This window comes from Artibeus jamaicensis, unplaced genomic scaffold (assembly GCF_021234435.1).
Source record: "Artibeus jamaicensis isolate MK-2021 breed Jamaican fruit bat unplaced genomic scaffold, CSHL_Jam_final contig_601, whole genome shotgun sequence".
Taxonomy (NCBI): Eukaryota; Metazoa; Chordata; class Mammalia; order Chiroptera; family Phyllostomidae; genus Artibeus; species Artibeus jamaicensis.
In genome coordinates this window covers 3,201,641-3,215,312 of record NW_026521902.1, presented here as the reverse complement: position 1 = coordinate 3,215,312, position 13,672 = coordinate 3,201,641, and the positions used below count along the sequence as shown (strand labels likewise).

The 13,672-nt window shown below is 52.0% G+C and overlaps 2 protein-coding genes across 4 annotated transcripts; both read right to left on the bottom strand.

The window, feature by feature from the left end:
- Positions 1-1,440: 1,440 nt before the first annotated feature.
- On the bottom strand, positions 1,441-4,764 carry PSMB8 (proteasome 20S subunit beta 8). The gene is made up of 6 exons (XM_037146059.2): positions 4,259-4,764; positions 3,387-3,534; positions 3,119-3,230; positions 2,557-2,686; positions 1,977-2,181; positions 1,441-1,742 (listed from the first exon to the last, which is right to left on the bottom strand). The coding sequence occupies exons 1-6, from the start codon at positions 4,403-4,405 to the stop codon at positions 1,654-1,656; spliced, it is 831 nt and encodes a 276-aa protein (XP_037001954.2). The 5' UTR covers positions 4,406-4,764; the 3' UTR covers positions 1,441-1,653.
- A 928-nt stretch (positions 4,765-5,692) lies between these two features.
- TAP1 (transporter 1, ATP binding cassette subfamily B member) lies at positions 5,693-13,582 on the bottom strand. 3 transcript variants are annotated; one of them, XM_037146058.2, is made up of 11 exons: positions 13,451-13,582; positions 12,012-12,126; positions 11,746-11,876; positions 10,614-10,819; positions 9,980-10,177; positions 9,021-9,149; positions 8,675-8,863; positions 7,966-8,139; positions 7,552-7,714; positions 7,069-7,205; positions 5,693-6,290 (listed from the first exon to the last, which is right to left on the bottom strand). In XM_037146058.2, the coding sequence occupies exons 2-11, from the start codon at positions 12,119-12,121 to the stop codon at positions 6,078-6,080; spliced, it is 1,650 nt and encodes a 549-aa protein (XP_037001953.2). In that variant the 5' UTR covers positions 12,122-12,126; positions 13,451-13,582; the 3' UTR covers positions 5,693-6,077. The 3 variants fall into 3 exon arrangements, with proteins under 3 accessions (XP_037001953.2, XP_037001951.2, XP_037001952.2); XM_037146056.2 differs by lacking the exon at positions 13,451-13,582 and adding an exon at positions 12,607-13,406; XM_037146057.2 differs by lacking the exons at positions 9,021-9,149; positions 13,451-13,582 and adding an exon at positions 12,607-13,407.
- Between the last annotated feature and the right edge of the window lie 90 nt (positions 13,583-13,672).

The following is a 13,672-nucleotide window of genomic DNA, read 5'->3' as shown; positions in this document are numbered from 1 at the left end:
CACTTTCGCTTTCGCTTCCCGCCGGGGCGGGATGCTGGGCCACGTGCGCAGCGCGGGGACGAGTGGGGCGCGACACCCGCAGACTCTGCACGCAGGCCTTAACCGCTTGCCGGCACTTGCCAGACCCTGTTGAGTATCTCGTCCTTGGCAACAACTGTTACTCTAGTAGAAAACTATCGCAATTTTTAAAAATTGTCACGAAGTAGAATAAAGCTAGAACCCGAGAAGCGCTGGGTTCTCTTACCTCGATGTCTAACTACCTTAAGCTTTGAACCTGTTTTGAAAAGTGCCCTCCTCCCTACCCAAACTCCAGTTTTAGGGTCTTGGGGTAAAAACAGCCAAGTTCTGAGCGGAAAAATACATAGGGTCTCCTAAGCAGAAGTCAGCAGCCAGGGCCTAGGATTTCCACTTACAGATTTGATGAGAAGGTCCTGACCCTCAGTCACCCTCAACGCAGCACCTTGGGCAGAGCCGGTGTTCAGGGGCCACTAGGCGTGTGTTCCAAATTACGTTGGAGCACCTTCCGCACAAGGCAATAGACTTGGTTTCTTGGTTTGGTTTAACACTGACTAGAACGGTCATCAAGGTTCCCTAGGTCCTGCCTGATCTGGAGAGCCTATCTATGGCGCCAGCAGGTTTGTTGATTCCAGAAATGACTCTTCTGGTTGAAACAAAGAGGTGATCACTGGGATTCCGGATCCCCCTTTGCAAATGTTATTGAAATGACTACCAGTGAATCACTTCAGATTGAAGATAATGGGGGAGGGGAGAAATTTAAAGTGGGGGATTACTAAAATTTCCCCACCCCTGCCCATTCTGGGAATTTAAGGGTCTCTCCCTAATGAAAAAAACTTCATGCTCAGCTACTTCCTACTTTCAAGTTCTTCCTTTTACTAACTCTCCTGAGAGGTGAATTGTCCATGTTCCAGCCTAATACAGAAAAATCTCAATATTTTTCTCATTTTTCTAAACTTACTTTTCCCTCAGAATCTCCACTTGAGGGTGTCCTCTTTATCTCTTCCCCTTCAATCACGGTTCTGCCATCTTGCAATTAAGCGTGACACACCATGAAACTGAACCTCTAATGTCTATATTTATATTCACTATCCAGTATCTCCAAAGTGCTATTGGAGGTCAATGGTACCATGTTTACACTTACCACATACATTCAAGGTAGAAGCTTGTTCATCTAACTCTATGAACTCAAAAACAGTTGTTCTAGGTGCCCTAACCTGAATTAAATTGCAAATGAGTGTCCACAGATAACAAGGGTCAGGCTTCCTGAGGTCCTGAAGAGATGATGTGGGAGGAACACCCAGGAGAAATATTTGGTGAGGCCCCATTTCTTCTTAGGTAGGGGTTTGAGTCTGTCTTCTCAGGAAACGTTTTTCTTTATTTCCTGTTCCAACCACCAAGCCCACTCAGCCACAACACAGAAGCTGTTATAACCGTTTTTGCTTTATTGTGCTTAGTAGGGGGCACCCAGATGGTTGAGGTGGGGGATGCTTTTTGAAACAGGCAGCATGTGTAGGATAAACATTGCTCCAACCCCTCTGGATGCAGGTTCTCTGTCTCTGGGCTCAGGTTGGGCCTCCCTTTCTCCTGGACGGTGAGCCGGCTCAGGTTCCAAAGCCTGCCCAGCCGCCACCACTGTTACTGACTGGCCTCCCGGTACTGGTGCATCAGGTCGCTGACATCTGTACTCTCCACCTTCACCCAACCATCTTCCTTCATGTGGTACACTGTGGATGAATGAGAAAGAACATGGAGTCATCTTTCACTTCAGCAAGTTCTTGTTAATGATGTCATGTTCCAGGCCCCGACAAGAGCACACACACCACAGCCTTTGTTACTGAGACTTCAGTGTCCCTCTTCCAACCCTGAAAACCTCCTCCCTGCACTCTACCTCCCCCAGTCTCCCAATGTGAAATCCCCTTTCCCCACCCAGGGCTTGCCAGTGGGAGCACTGGTCTTACTATTGACAACGCCTCCAGAATAGCTGTCTCGGTGGGTGGCATGAACAATAGCCCTGCGGCCCAGGTCATAGGCCTCTTCGAGGCTAAGATCGGGCCGGTAGCCACTATCCATGACCCCGTAGGCATAGCTGTTCCCACTACCAGTGGAGAACATGCTTCCTGAGAGCCGAGTCCCATTTTCATCCACGTAGTAGAGTCCAGGACCCTAATGGATGCAAGAAGGATCCAGGTTGGAAACAGAGGGAGTTGCTGGTCACACACAGTTTCAAGTATGAATCATAAAACATGGACGAAAGAAGAAAAGTTTACCACAAGAATATTTGAGCTAGGACAGCACTTTTTTAAACAATCATAGAACTTTGGAAGGGGGTAGAATAAACTTCAAATCAGCTAGTGTATCAAAAGGGACAAGCTTTTGAAACATCTGGACCCAGAAATGGCCATGGATATACAGGGACAGCCTCGTATCAATAACAGAGCACCCCATGCGCCGCATACCTCGTAGGGGAGGGAGTGGGAATGTACAGTGGGGAACTGATCTCTCATCACCAGGGGGGCAGTGTGAAGGATGACAGCCCACCTTCTTGTCCCAGCCACAGATCATGCTGCCCATGGAGAGGCCCAGGCCCCGGTACTGGCACATCATGTTGGAGAGCAGTTTGGAGGCTGCTGACACTGAGATCCGCTCGCCATTTCTCAGGTAGTACAGCCTGGGTGAGGACAGGGTTGGGCGGGGAGAGGGCTTAGAGGTGGCAGAAGGCGAGATCTGTGAGCTGCCTGCTTGATGGGCAGGAAGTAATTAAAGAGATAAGCATTTGAAGGGAATGGCTTTGTAGGATCAAGAATTAGGAAGAGATCTGAGATTTAAAGTATCTAAACCACAAAGAAATTCTAGTAATGATACCACCCCAGCAGGATTGATGGTGACAGTGCTAAATAATTGACAAATTATCTGGCTTATTGATAAGAACACCAAGTGAGATTTGGGGGAAGGTTAACACCAAAAGGCTATTTTGAGCAAACCTGCATTCGCACTAATATTCTGCATTAGCTCGGGGGGGGGGGGGGGGTTAGTGGTCTGGAGGATCCAGGATCCAGAATTGACCAGTAGCCTTAGAAGGGACATGAAAGGCCCCCCTTACCTGCACTCCTTCGCCAGCAGCCGCTCCCAGTACTGACAGTCCGCTGCACAGCCGGACATGGTGCCCAGCAGGTAAGGGTTAATCTCAATCACCTTATTCACCCTTAAGGTGTCTGGAAGAAGATGGAGTTTTGAGAGAACAAGAATGAGCCCACACTTTCCCTGTGTGTCTTACTTCAATATCTGCTTCCACTTCGGTGCAGAAGTTGGGCCCCTGGTGAGAAGAGGGCCCAGCTCCCCAGGGTCAGCCTGCTGGGACAGGGCCTCACCAATGTAACTCCCAGCAGAAGCCCGAGAATCCACAGCCACAATCACTCCATGTTGGAACTTGAAGGCGAGGGTGGTAGTGCCATGGGCCATCTCAATCTGAACGTTCCTTTCTCCATTCCCACCCAGAGACTGGAAGAATTCAGTGGGCTAGTCAGAGAGAAGAGGCAGAGAAAAGGGCAATGAAAACTTCTGATGCACGAAGCTCCCAGAAAGGGTCTTAGAGAGTGTTCTGGTGAGGAGATACACAGAGAGATCCTTCAACCATGAGTAAATGGAATAGTTAATAACCCGTCTCTACAAGGAAATGGCCCCGGGGAGAGGAAAAGAAAGAGACACGTGACACCAATCTTTTCCAAAAGAAAATAAATGCCACCATAACTAACTTTTAAGGGTGACTTTAATATTTTAATAGGTCATCTAACCCTCACAAAACACATTTACTACTGCTATCCCTACTTTACTGAAGAGGCCCAAAGTCTAGTCTGGGCGACTTGATCCCAGTCACCCAGTGAGTGACTTTTTAAGGCAAGGCTAACCGCCCAAGTTTATAGGTTTTTCCAAAGCACGGCATGCACCGTCCCTGTATGAAGTGAGAAAGGCTTCGCGCTTTGTGTGTGATGCGCTCAGGGAAGGAAAGTGCTCCTGTCTTTCCACGGGCGCACCCACCCACCTCTAACTTTGTCCTGGTCCCGCACTTCTAACCCTCAGATGGTCAGTCGCGAGTCCCACGTGGCCCCTTCCTTGGACGTGGCTCTCCAAGGCTCAAGGGTGGCCCCCTCTGCGTCTCCCCGCCTCTGGGCCGCCCCAGGCAGACCCTTCGTTCCTCCGCGCCCTCGCCGTGCCTCCCCCAGGGTTCTCTGACAGCCCTGACCTGCATTCCCCGCGGGAGGGCGAGCTCCGGAGACCGCATAGAGAAACTGTAGTGTCCTGGGTCCGAGCAGTGCCGGCTTCCCGCAAGGGGCAAAGCCGGGTCCTCCGACAGCCCTCGGGGGGCTCCGCACACCTCCAGCAGCGCCATGACCGCCTGGCACCCGGAGACCTGCCCGCACTCGCTGAAGGAAGTGAAAGCGAAAGCCCGCAGCCTTACGGGGAGGGAACCAGAATCCTTTCCACATCCCCCCTGACCTTTCCGAGAAGAAGCTAGTGGGGGTCTGGGCACCAGGTATGTTGTACTGGGGATAAGCTTCTCTGCTCCGCCTTCAGGAAGGTCGGGGAAACAATGGGTGGTAGACAGGCTGTGGCAAGAAATGAAGAGATGGAGCGGCTTCGAAAGCCCCTCTAGCGATGAGATTACCGCGAGGGACACCAATGCTCGGGGCACCCTCTGGGAAGTTACGGCGTGGGTAGTGGGCGTGGGTAGTGAGACGGTACACGCCATGGGCCCGATCAGCTAAAGAGGTAGCCTCGACCAGAGAGCTGGAAGTCAGCAAGAAAGAGGCTGCGAGCGGTTCCGTGTCCGGGGTGGGGGAGGGCTGTTCTCATGAGCATCATTTTTTAAAAGTGGGGGAGGTGTACGAGTTAAGTGGAGGCACCGAGTCTTGAACACAAGTCTTGAGGCAACAGAATGTACCGGCAGCGTGTGGGGGAAGGGGCACCACGGAGAGAGCGCAGACTCTGCATCTCCACACGGTCCTTGATCCGGCCTCTCGGGGCCCAGCGGTCTCCCAGACTGTAGCCACCCGCAAGAACTACCCTTTCTGCCCACACCTCCTGGCTTAATTCTTGCCTGTCTGAGCAAAGCTGAGTTTAACTCCTCTAAGAGAGGCGGGGCGCCTCTCTTTGCAACCTGTGTTGTCCTAATCTGCCCAGCAACTGTTACTGTCACATACCATGACCCTCCCTGATTGGAAGGAACTGCCGAGACAACTCCTGCCACTGCGCTGAGACTTGCCAGACAGGTGCCACTTTCGGTGGCAGTGCCGGCGGAACCCTTACACGGAAGGACCTGAACAGCGAAGTGAAGTGTGAGGTCCTCTGCCCGCGCGCGCACTTGCGCTTCCTGTAACCGCGCTGACCCTTATCTTCCACCTTAGAAAGGCTCTGGCTATGAGCGCTGCTGCCGGTGCCTTAGGAGGCACCATATCCCAGTCTGGCCCACCCTTGGGGGTGGGCACGGCGGGGGTTGGGGGGAGACTGGGAAGTGCAGGAGCGACCATAGGATACAGAACACTTAAGGGAAAAGATGGCGCACACTGGGCTGTGTAACACGGAGGGTACTAAAGGAGAGAAGACACCAGGCTCCTGAAACGTGCACTGCAGAAGTCAGTGAGCCATTTGAGTGTGCTGAGAACCAAAAAAACCACAGTACAAGACACCAATTTTATTATAAATACCAAAAATCTACACGGTACTTATGGGCCAGCATATATATGCCTTTGGTTTCCTTGGAAGTAGCTGATCTTTCCTTTCTTTATCTTATAACTATTTTCAGAGTGCTATCCACGCTGACCCTGGCTGTCCACCTAGTTACACTAAGGAGTTAGTTATAAACTGGGTTTTCTTCCAGGGAATCTGTTTTTTCAAGAGGATCTTCGAGAGAGGGTAATATTCGTGGCAGAATTTCAAGTATCACCTGGAGGGTTACATTTTAGGATGTCACTCCTGACAACCCTGCGACTCTGGTAAGATCTTGGTTCCCAAATTCTCCAGTATACAAAGGAGGGAAAAAAGGGAGGGCGATGAGAAGTCTTTCATTCTGGAGCACCCAACCCACCAGGAGCCTGCACCATCGTCCAGTAGCGTTCCCTGTTCTGCATGAGCTGCTGGTGCGTTCCTGCCTCACAGATGGTGCCTCCTTCCAGGAAGAGGATGTGGTCAGCCTGTTCCACCAGGCTGAGGCACTGGGTGATGAGAAGCACAGACCGGGAGCACCGCTTGGGACTTTGATAGAGGAGCTGCTCCACCTGAGAAAGGACACAGACTCTGTCAGAGCTGGGGACCACTCCCCGCCCAGGGAGACATCTGTGTTTCCAGAGCCAGGACAGACCTCACCAGGATCACCACCATTTGTGTCAACAACCCCATGGGATGGGGGACAAAGAAGATTCAGTTCTGAGTGTTTCTCTGTAAAATCTTTGATTTGTTAAGGACTTTACTCAAGGGGCAACAGTGGAATAAAAGTCAGAGTCCTAGAGTAAAACGAATAAGAAAAGAGAAAATATTAAACAGTGTCTCTACTTATAGACTGGGAATTTTTATATTGTTTTAAAGAAATATAACTTAGTGGTAAAGGGCATGAACATTCAAGTTAGGCTAACTTGAATTTGGGTCCAGGATCTGCTACTCAACAGATGAACATGACCGAACAGGTTATTCAACCTCTCTTAGCCTCCACTTCATCCTCTGCAGAAAGAGGATGACAGCGCCCAGCTCACTGGCATTCACAACAAATAATGAGTGAGGCAATGCATGCAATGGGCCCAGTAGCATGCCTGGCAATGGTATAAGCTCAGTTAATATTAATATTGATACTAGGATTTTTTTCCTTACATCCGGCTTCAGAGATCCTAAGAATGTAGACACTTTCTTGTAACTGGTTCTACACATCTTGGGGAGAAGCTAATAGGAGCTGAGAATTACAAGGACCAATTCAAATAATTATGATGTTAATATAATTAACATGACATGAGAGAAGGAAGAATGATTGGCGAGATACTGGCATTAAGAAGAGGATTATCTCACCCATAACTGGTTGTTTGCATCCAGGGCACTGGTGGCATCGTCTAGGATGAGTACACGTGGTTTTCGGATCAGTGCTCGAGCCAAGGCCACTGCCTGTCGCTGACCCCCTGATAGCTGGCTCCCAGCCTCGCCTACCTCTGCACAGACAAGAGCCAAGGTGACAGCTGGACAAGCACATGTGGACCCACGCACTTATACACACACACACACACACACACACACACGCACCCCCCTCAGGACTGCAGCCACCCGAGACAAAATATGACAAAGAATCATGGAAGAAGGAGTACACGGATGAAGTTGGACAGGGAAGCTCTGGGAAAGTGGAGGAGTTCTGAGGATGTGTGGATGAAGGAACCGTGGGAAAGGATCTTAAAACTTCAAAATGATGTCAGTGGGATGAGAAGAAGTGATGAATAAAGACAAGACTACTGGAATTTCAAGGTCCAGATGCCTGAGTGGTGACAAGAGTGGAGAGAGCACCTGTGCTGTAGCCCTGAGGGAGTTCAGAGATGAAATTGTGGGCCCTGGACTCCACTGCAGCGGCTGTGACTTCCTCCATAGTTGGCTTCTGGATCAGGCCATAGGCAATATTTTCTCGGAAACTTCTTCCAAATAACACTGGCTCTTGTCCCACTGCAGCTACCTGGGACAAAATATAATGAAGAGTCAAGAAACAAGGAATACTGGAATACTTATACAGAAATTAAAGGCTCAAAATCTGTACTGGTATCTTATTACAAAATTACACACCCTCTCTTCTGACCACACCCCCATCTCCACCCAAGGTCTCCCATCATTCCCTAACCCTCCTTTCAGAGTTTTCAGGGATTGCTTAGTGAGAATATTCTTCTTACTTGGTGCTCCCACCCTTCCCCAGACCACATTTCCGCTCACCTGTCGGTGCAGGTATCGGTGTTCATATTGGGGCAGGGGCTTCCCATCCAGCAGCAGCTTCCCCCCGGTGGGCTGGTACAGGTTCTGCAGCAGGGCAGCCACTGTGCTCTTCCCAGAGCCGTTGGGCCCCACCAGTGCTGTCACCTCACCGGGACGCAGGGTGAACGTCAGCCCCTGGGTGCCAGAGGATCGATCACACAGTAAGAGGCAGATTCAGGCCCCTAAACCTGAGGATGTCACTGTCTGTTACATCACATGATGTTTTACCACAGGAGAAAAATGGGGAAATATAGTCACTCCTACCCTCCCACATGTACAGAGTAGGGATGGAAGATGAAGCTAAGACAGGAACAAAGACTAAGCACCACTATGCCACACACTTGCTATCAGATACCATGAGAAAACAGAAAAAAATTCACATTCAAAATCACAAAAGACAAGAAAGAGGAATGACGGGAGGCTGGAGGCCAGATTTTGCTTTAGCAGTTCCTTAGGATGTGAGAGCTTCCTCGCTGAGCGCCTCCTCTGCCCTTCCCCTTAGAAACCCAAACTGGCAGTTTTATGGAATAGGTGATGCTCATCTTCGCCTTGGAGGGGCTGGGAAGGATCTCTCTGTACCTGGTGTTAAGCAGGCTGAAGCGAGAAAGACAGTTTAGGATGGCAGAGGTGAAGGAGTGGTTGGTGGAATGCAAGCCCTGGGAGGTTATACCTGCAGCACCGGGACATCTGGGCGGCCGGGGTAGGCGAAGGAGACATCTTGGAACTCAACAAGGCCCTCCAAGTTTGAAGGAGTCAACACTCCACTGGCTGGGCAGCAAGGGATCCGGTCCAGGTACTCAAATATTTTCTCTGAGGAGCCCACAGCCTTCTGCACACTGGGGTAGGTAGAGAGCAGTACCTGGAAGGGAGATATGAAGAGTGAGTGGCAGAGGCACCCACTCTACTAGCCAGGGCTACGTGATGCCAGAAGGGTAGAGAATGGAAGGAAAGTGACACGGATGGTGACGGAAGAGGGGAAGGAGGAGCGCCGGGGAGTGAAGCTGGAAGGAGCGCACCTCAACGGCTGCGGTGAACTGGATCTGGTAGAGGACAAATGTGACAAGGTTCCCACTGCTCACAACCCCACTTGTCACCAGCTGCCCACCAATATACAGGATTCCCACCTTCAGCAGCATCCCTGAGATCTGTGGAGAAACCAGAGGAAAGGGATTGTGGTAGAAATCTAACGGAGAAAGAACCAGAATCCTTGGCACTAGGGAGATCTAAAGTACCTTTCCCCCCCGGTAATGGCAGGAAGCTCAACAACCAGAAGGAAAGAACGAACCACAGAGACCCATGGAGTCTTACTCAACTACACACGATAGAAGTCATCATTATCACCACACCATCACTATTATCACCTCGTTTGGGGAGCATTTTGCTCTGTAAAAAAGGTTTCCATGAATCATCTAATATTCATATCAAGAGCTCTATAAATGAGGTTAAGTGTCTCCCATTGTTTAAAGTGAAGAAACAATCTCAGAGAAAATAAGTCACAAGGCCATGGTCACAGAGCGTGAATTGCAGCACCAAGCCAGGAACTTGTGAATGCTGGTCTAGTTCTTTTTTGAGGACATCACAGATGCCACCGCATGTTTGGCTCTGCTACTCCCATGGCTCTCACTAGCACATCCACACAGTCCCCGCATGAGGCAGGCCCAGATGGAGGAATTTATGGCTTATTGAACAACTCCTGAGAAACAAGGGGAGGTCCTAGGGCTGGAAGACACTGCGTCTTCCCAAAAGGGGGTCAGGTAGTTTTTGAGTATCACAGTGAGAGGAAGCCCTCTAGCCTAAAAAGCAGAAGTGGGTCAGGAACACCGAGTAGGGTGATTGAGCCTCAGATTGCTAGGACGAGAACACTGAACCAACCATTGCCCAGTGGGAGAGGAGTGTGGAGCAGGGTCACAGAAAAGTGAATGGACCCAAGGCCCCTTAGGGACAAGGGAAAGGGCATTCATCTCCAGGTGCTCACACTGGTAGTCCAGAGGTTAACTGCATAGGCCAGGGCCTCTTTCTGGTTCAGTGCCTTCATTTCCTGCTGTTTTTGCCTGAACTTCTGGGCCTCACCCTCCTCGTTGGCAAAGCTCCGGACCGTAGGAATGGCTGATAAAACCTCAATGGCCACCTGGCTGGACTTTGCCAGAGATTCCTGCACCTGTGCTGCCAGTACCTGTGGAGACACAGACAAGAGATGTCGCACAGGATTGGCAAACCACAAAGAAACTAGTACCTGGGTTACCTGGTTGAAGGTTAAAGGTGAGAAGAGGTAGAGGGACAGGAGAGAAGTAAAAGGGACACAGATCCACCCCTTGAATACTAAAGGAATCCAGAAGAGAAGAAAATGACTCGGGAGGTCGATGGTGGGGGTGGAGGGGATCATATTCTTGAGATTAGCTTAGCAATCATGTTCTTAAAGACCAACTGTGGGCAGAAGTTAGAGGACACTGAGATTATGAAGATCAACACTCCCACTGAGTATGGGAACACAGACTACAGAGACGAGGAGTCCATGAACAGAGAATCACTGAGGTGCCAGGAAAGAAATCTGAGAGGGACTGAGTGGGAGATGAGAGTCTGTGCAGGTTGAGGCAACTCCCTGGACATACCTGGTACCACTTCCCCAGCTTCTCCGGTAGAAGGAAAAGCAGAGGCAAGGCAACTAGGGTGACGACGGTGAGGGACAGTGATCCCCAGAGCATGAGCCCCAAGAGACACAGCCCCCGCACCAGGTACCACAGCAACAGGCTCAGCTTCTCACTCAGAGACTCACTCAGGGTGGATGTATCCTCTGTTATCCGAGAGGTGATGGCTCCTGCCAGGGGTTGGGGAAAAACGAGGTGGAGTGACTTCAGGTCTTGGAGAAATGGGAGGGACTGGCAGTGAGCCAGGATGCCAGGGGGAGGGGTGTCAACATGTTTTTCTAAGAGTGGTGGGGAAAAGGTCAGGGGGTATAGGGAAGTTCTGAGATTTCAATACAGGGAGAGTGTGTTAGATCAGAAAAGTCTGGCCAAAAGCCTTCATTTAGCTATACAGAAATTGACACCCATGTAAACTCCCACTTCTTGGCAGATTTGTGTTCCTTGAAGAACTTGTGCATCCCCCTCTGCACACGTAGGCCGGTGCAGCTTCAGCTGATCATGGGCCAGAGCTGGAGAAAAACGGAGGGTCCTGCTGGAGAGCAGTCCAGGACCTGTGATGTTGATGACTTCTATCAAATGAGACTCCACAGGTCTCTATGGTTCATTCCTCCTTTCTACTTATTGAGTCTCCTGCTGTATGTATGCAGAAAGAGACCTTTTATTTCTGTAATGCTGAGAATCCTGGTTCTCTGCACCCCTGTTAGATTTCTACCAAGCGCTGAATTAGAAATCAAGAAATGGGTTTGGTCCCCAAGTTTACCTCTTGCACATTTACCTAATGACCATGCACGTTTCAGCATTTAGGGTCTAGGCCTCAGTTTCCTTTTCTGTAAAATGAGGCACTTGGGCTCTGCAATCTCAAAATTTCCAGGTTTGCCAATTCTTCTAAATACATATATAGTGATAAATTTATGTAAAAGTCTTGGGTGGAACTAGTTTTTTCTGAAGGCAAAGAGTGCAATGTTTTGCTCTGGGGGTACACCAAGAATAAGAAATGACAATGTCTATGTGTGAGAGGGAGATCAAGGCTGTAAGTAAAAGGGGACGCACAGGGATATAACTAGCATGCGATGTATAAGGAAAGGGTTCCAGGAGAAACCTGTTTGGTTCTGTTGGAAAAACTCTGTTTCCTGGCGGAGGACAGCGCGAAACACCTGGCCCTGCAAGCGGCTGTGCAGGTGGCCCATGGTGATGTTGTAGATCCCATCGCCCACGAACTCCAGCACTGCACTGGAGAGAGAGACAGAGACAGAGGTGGAGGGTCGGGTGTGTTCGGGAGCAGAGAGAAGGTTCCCACGGAAGTGCACTTCGGAGGGCACTTTTTCGGAGTCCTCCATTCTCAGACTTCCCCCACAGGCCGCAGACCTGGCTATGGTGAGAATGGACATCAAAGTTATGTTTTGAGTGAAGGCAGTGGCTGTCCCATCTTGTAGAATCCAGTCAGTGAAGCGGCCGGTGAAGAATGGAATGGCCATCTCGCCTGGGGAGGAAGAGGAGAGACGTGTCAGTCACAAATATCAAGTCTCAGCAGGTCAGCCAGGATCAGTCTGCCCCGCCCGCAGCCCTCTTCCACCCCTCACCCATGCCCCGGAGGGCAGCTCAGGCACAACACTGAGAACAGAGCCCTGCACCTGAACAGGCCTCCCTGGAACTCCCAGTCCTAGAGCCCCATCAGACCTTTACGAGTTGAATTAGGAAGCCTAGAGGTCGTGGAGCCAGATGCACGAGTATGAAAGGCGCTGCCCCAGAGGAAAGGCCCTGCCCCGCGTGGTCCAATGAAGCAGTGCCTGGAGTCCTGACTGTTGACTCCCACCGGGGCCAGAGGTGGCATCCTCAGCCGGAGCTGGGTCGTCTTCCCCCAATCCACATTTCCCAGAACTCACTAATCTATCTCACTAACCATGCTTCTTGATTCCTGCCCAGTTCCTTAGCGCCCGTCCCTCTCCCCCGAATCCCTTACCAAGACAGGAGAGAACCAATACGACCAGAACCAGCGGAAGGCGGCGTATCTCCGAGCCCAGGCAGCCTAGAAGCCGACGCACCGCGTCTCCTGAACTGCCGTGACATCCCCGCACCCAAAGGCTCCTAAGTTTATGCCACAGAGCAGCTGCGGGCAGTGCCGCTGCGTAGCTAAGGGCGAAGGCGTCGAGGCGACTTCCCCAGTGCAGTAGCCCGGTGCAGTCGGCGTTCCTGGGGCCTCCCCACGAGCTCAGCTCACGGAACAAGGCAAGTCCCGGCAGGGCCAAGCCCAATGCGGCCGCCAGTGGCTCCAAAGAAGGCAGCCATCCCTGGACTCCTCCGCTTTCACTGTCGGTGCCAGCTGTGGCCCTGAGGACCCCACGGGCCCCCAGCCACAGCCCAGCCCAGCGGCTCAGACCCACCACCCAGACCCGGAGCAGCGGCAACGCGGCGGGCACCAGCAGGGACGACACTCCGGGCAGCGCCGGCCGCAGCAGCACCCAGTCGGCGAGAAGCAGCAGCGCTGCCCCCAGCCACGCGAGGGAAGCTCGAGGGAGGCAGAGGCACCCGCAGGGAGCTGGGAACCCTGAGCTGGGCATTGCGCACGGCGATCCCGCCGGGCCCGGAGCTCTCTGCGGTCCCGGCTGGGCTGGAGGCTCGCTGTGCCGCCAGAGCGCCCTCCCGGGCGCGCGGGGAACGCGGCTGGCGAGGGAGAAGGGCGGGCGGGGCGGCGCTCCCGGAAAGTCCCGGGAACTGGCCGAGCCCAGTGGCGCTGGCTAGAAGCGAGCGGTTTAGGGGAAAGAGAAAACGAAAGCGCCGCGGGCTCACTGGACCCGCCCACTTACCAACGCGCCAGCCCAGACTTTCCGGAGAAAGGGCGTGGAAATCAGACCTGAGGCTCCAGGGAGAAGCGTAGGTGCTCTCCCTTCCCCATCACGCACACCGCGCCCCCTCCTTTCCCGGTCGGCTCCAGCTCATCCACTGGTCCAGACACCCCTGCCTCAGCCTCAGGGCGGGGCTCTTCCGTCACCAGTCTCCAGGCAGATCTGCCCCACGCAGGTTAGCGC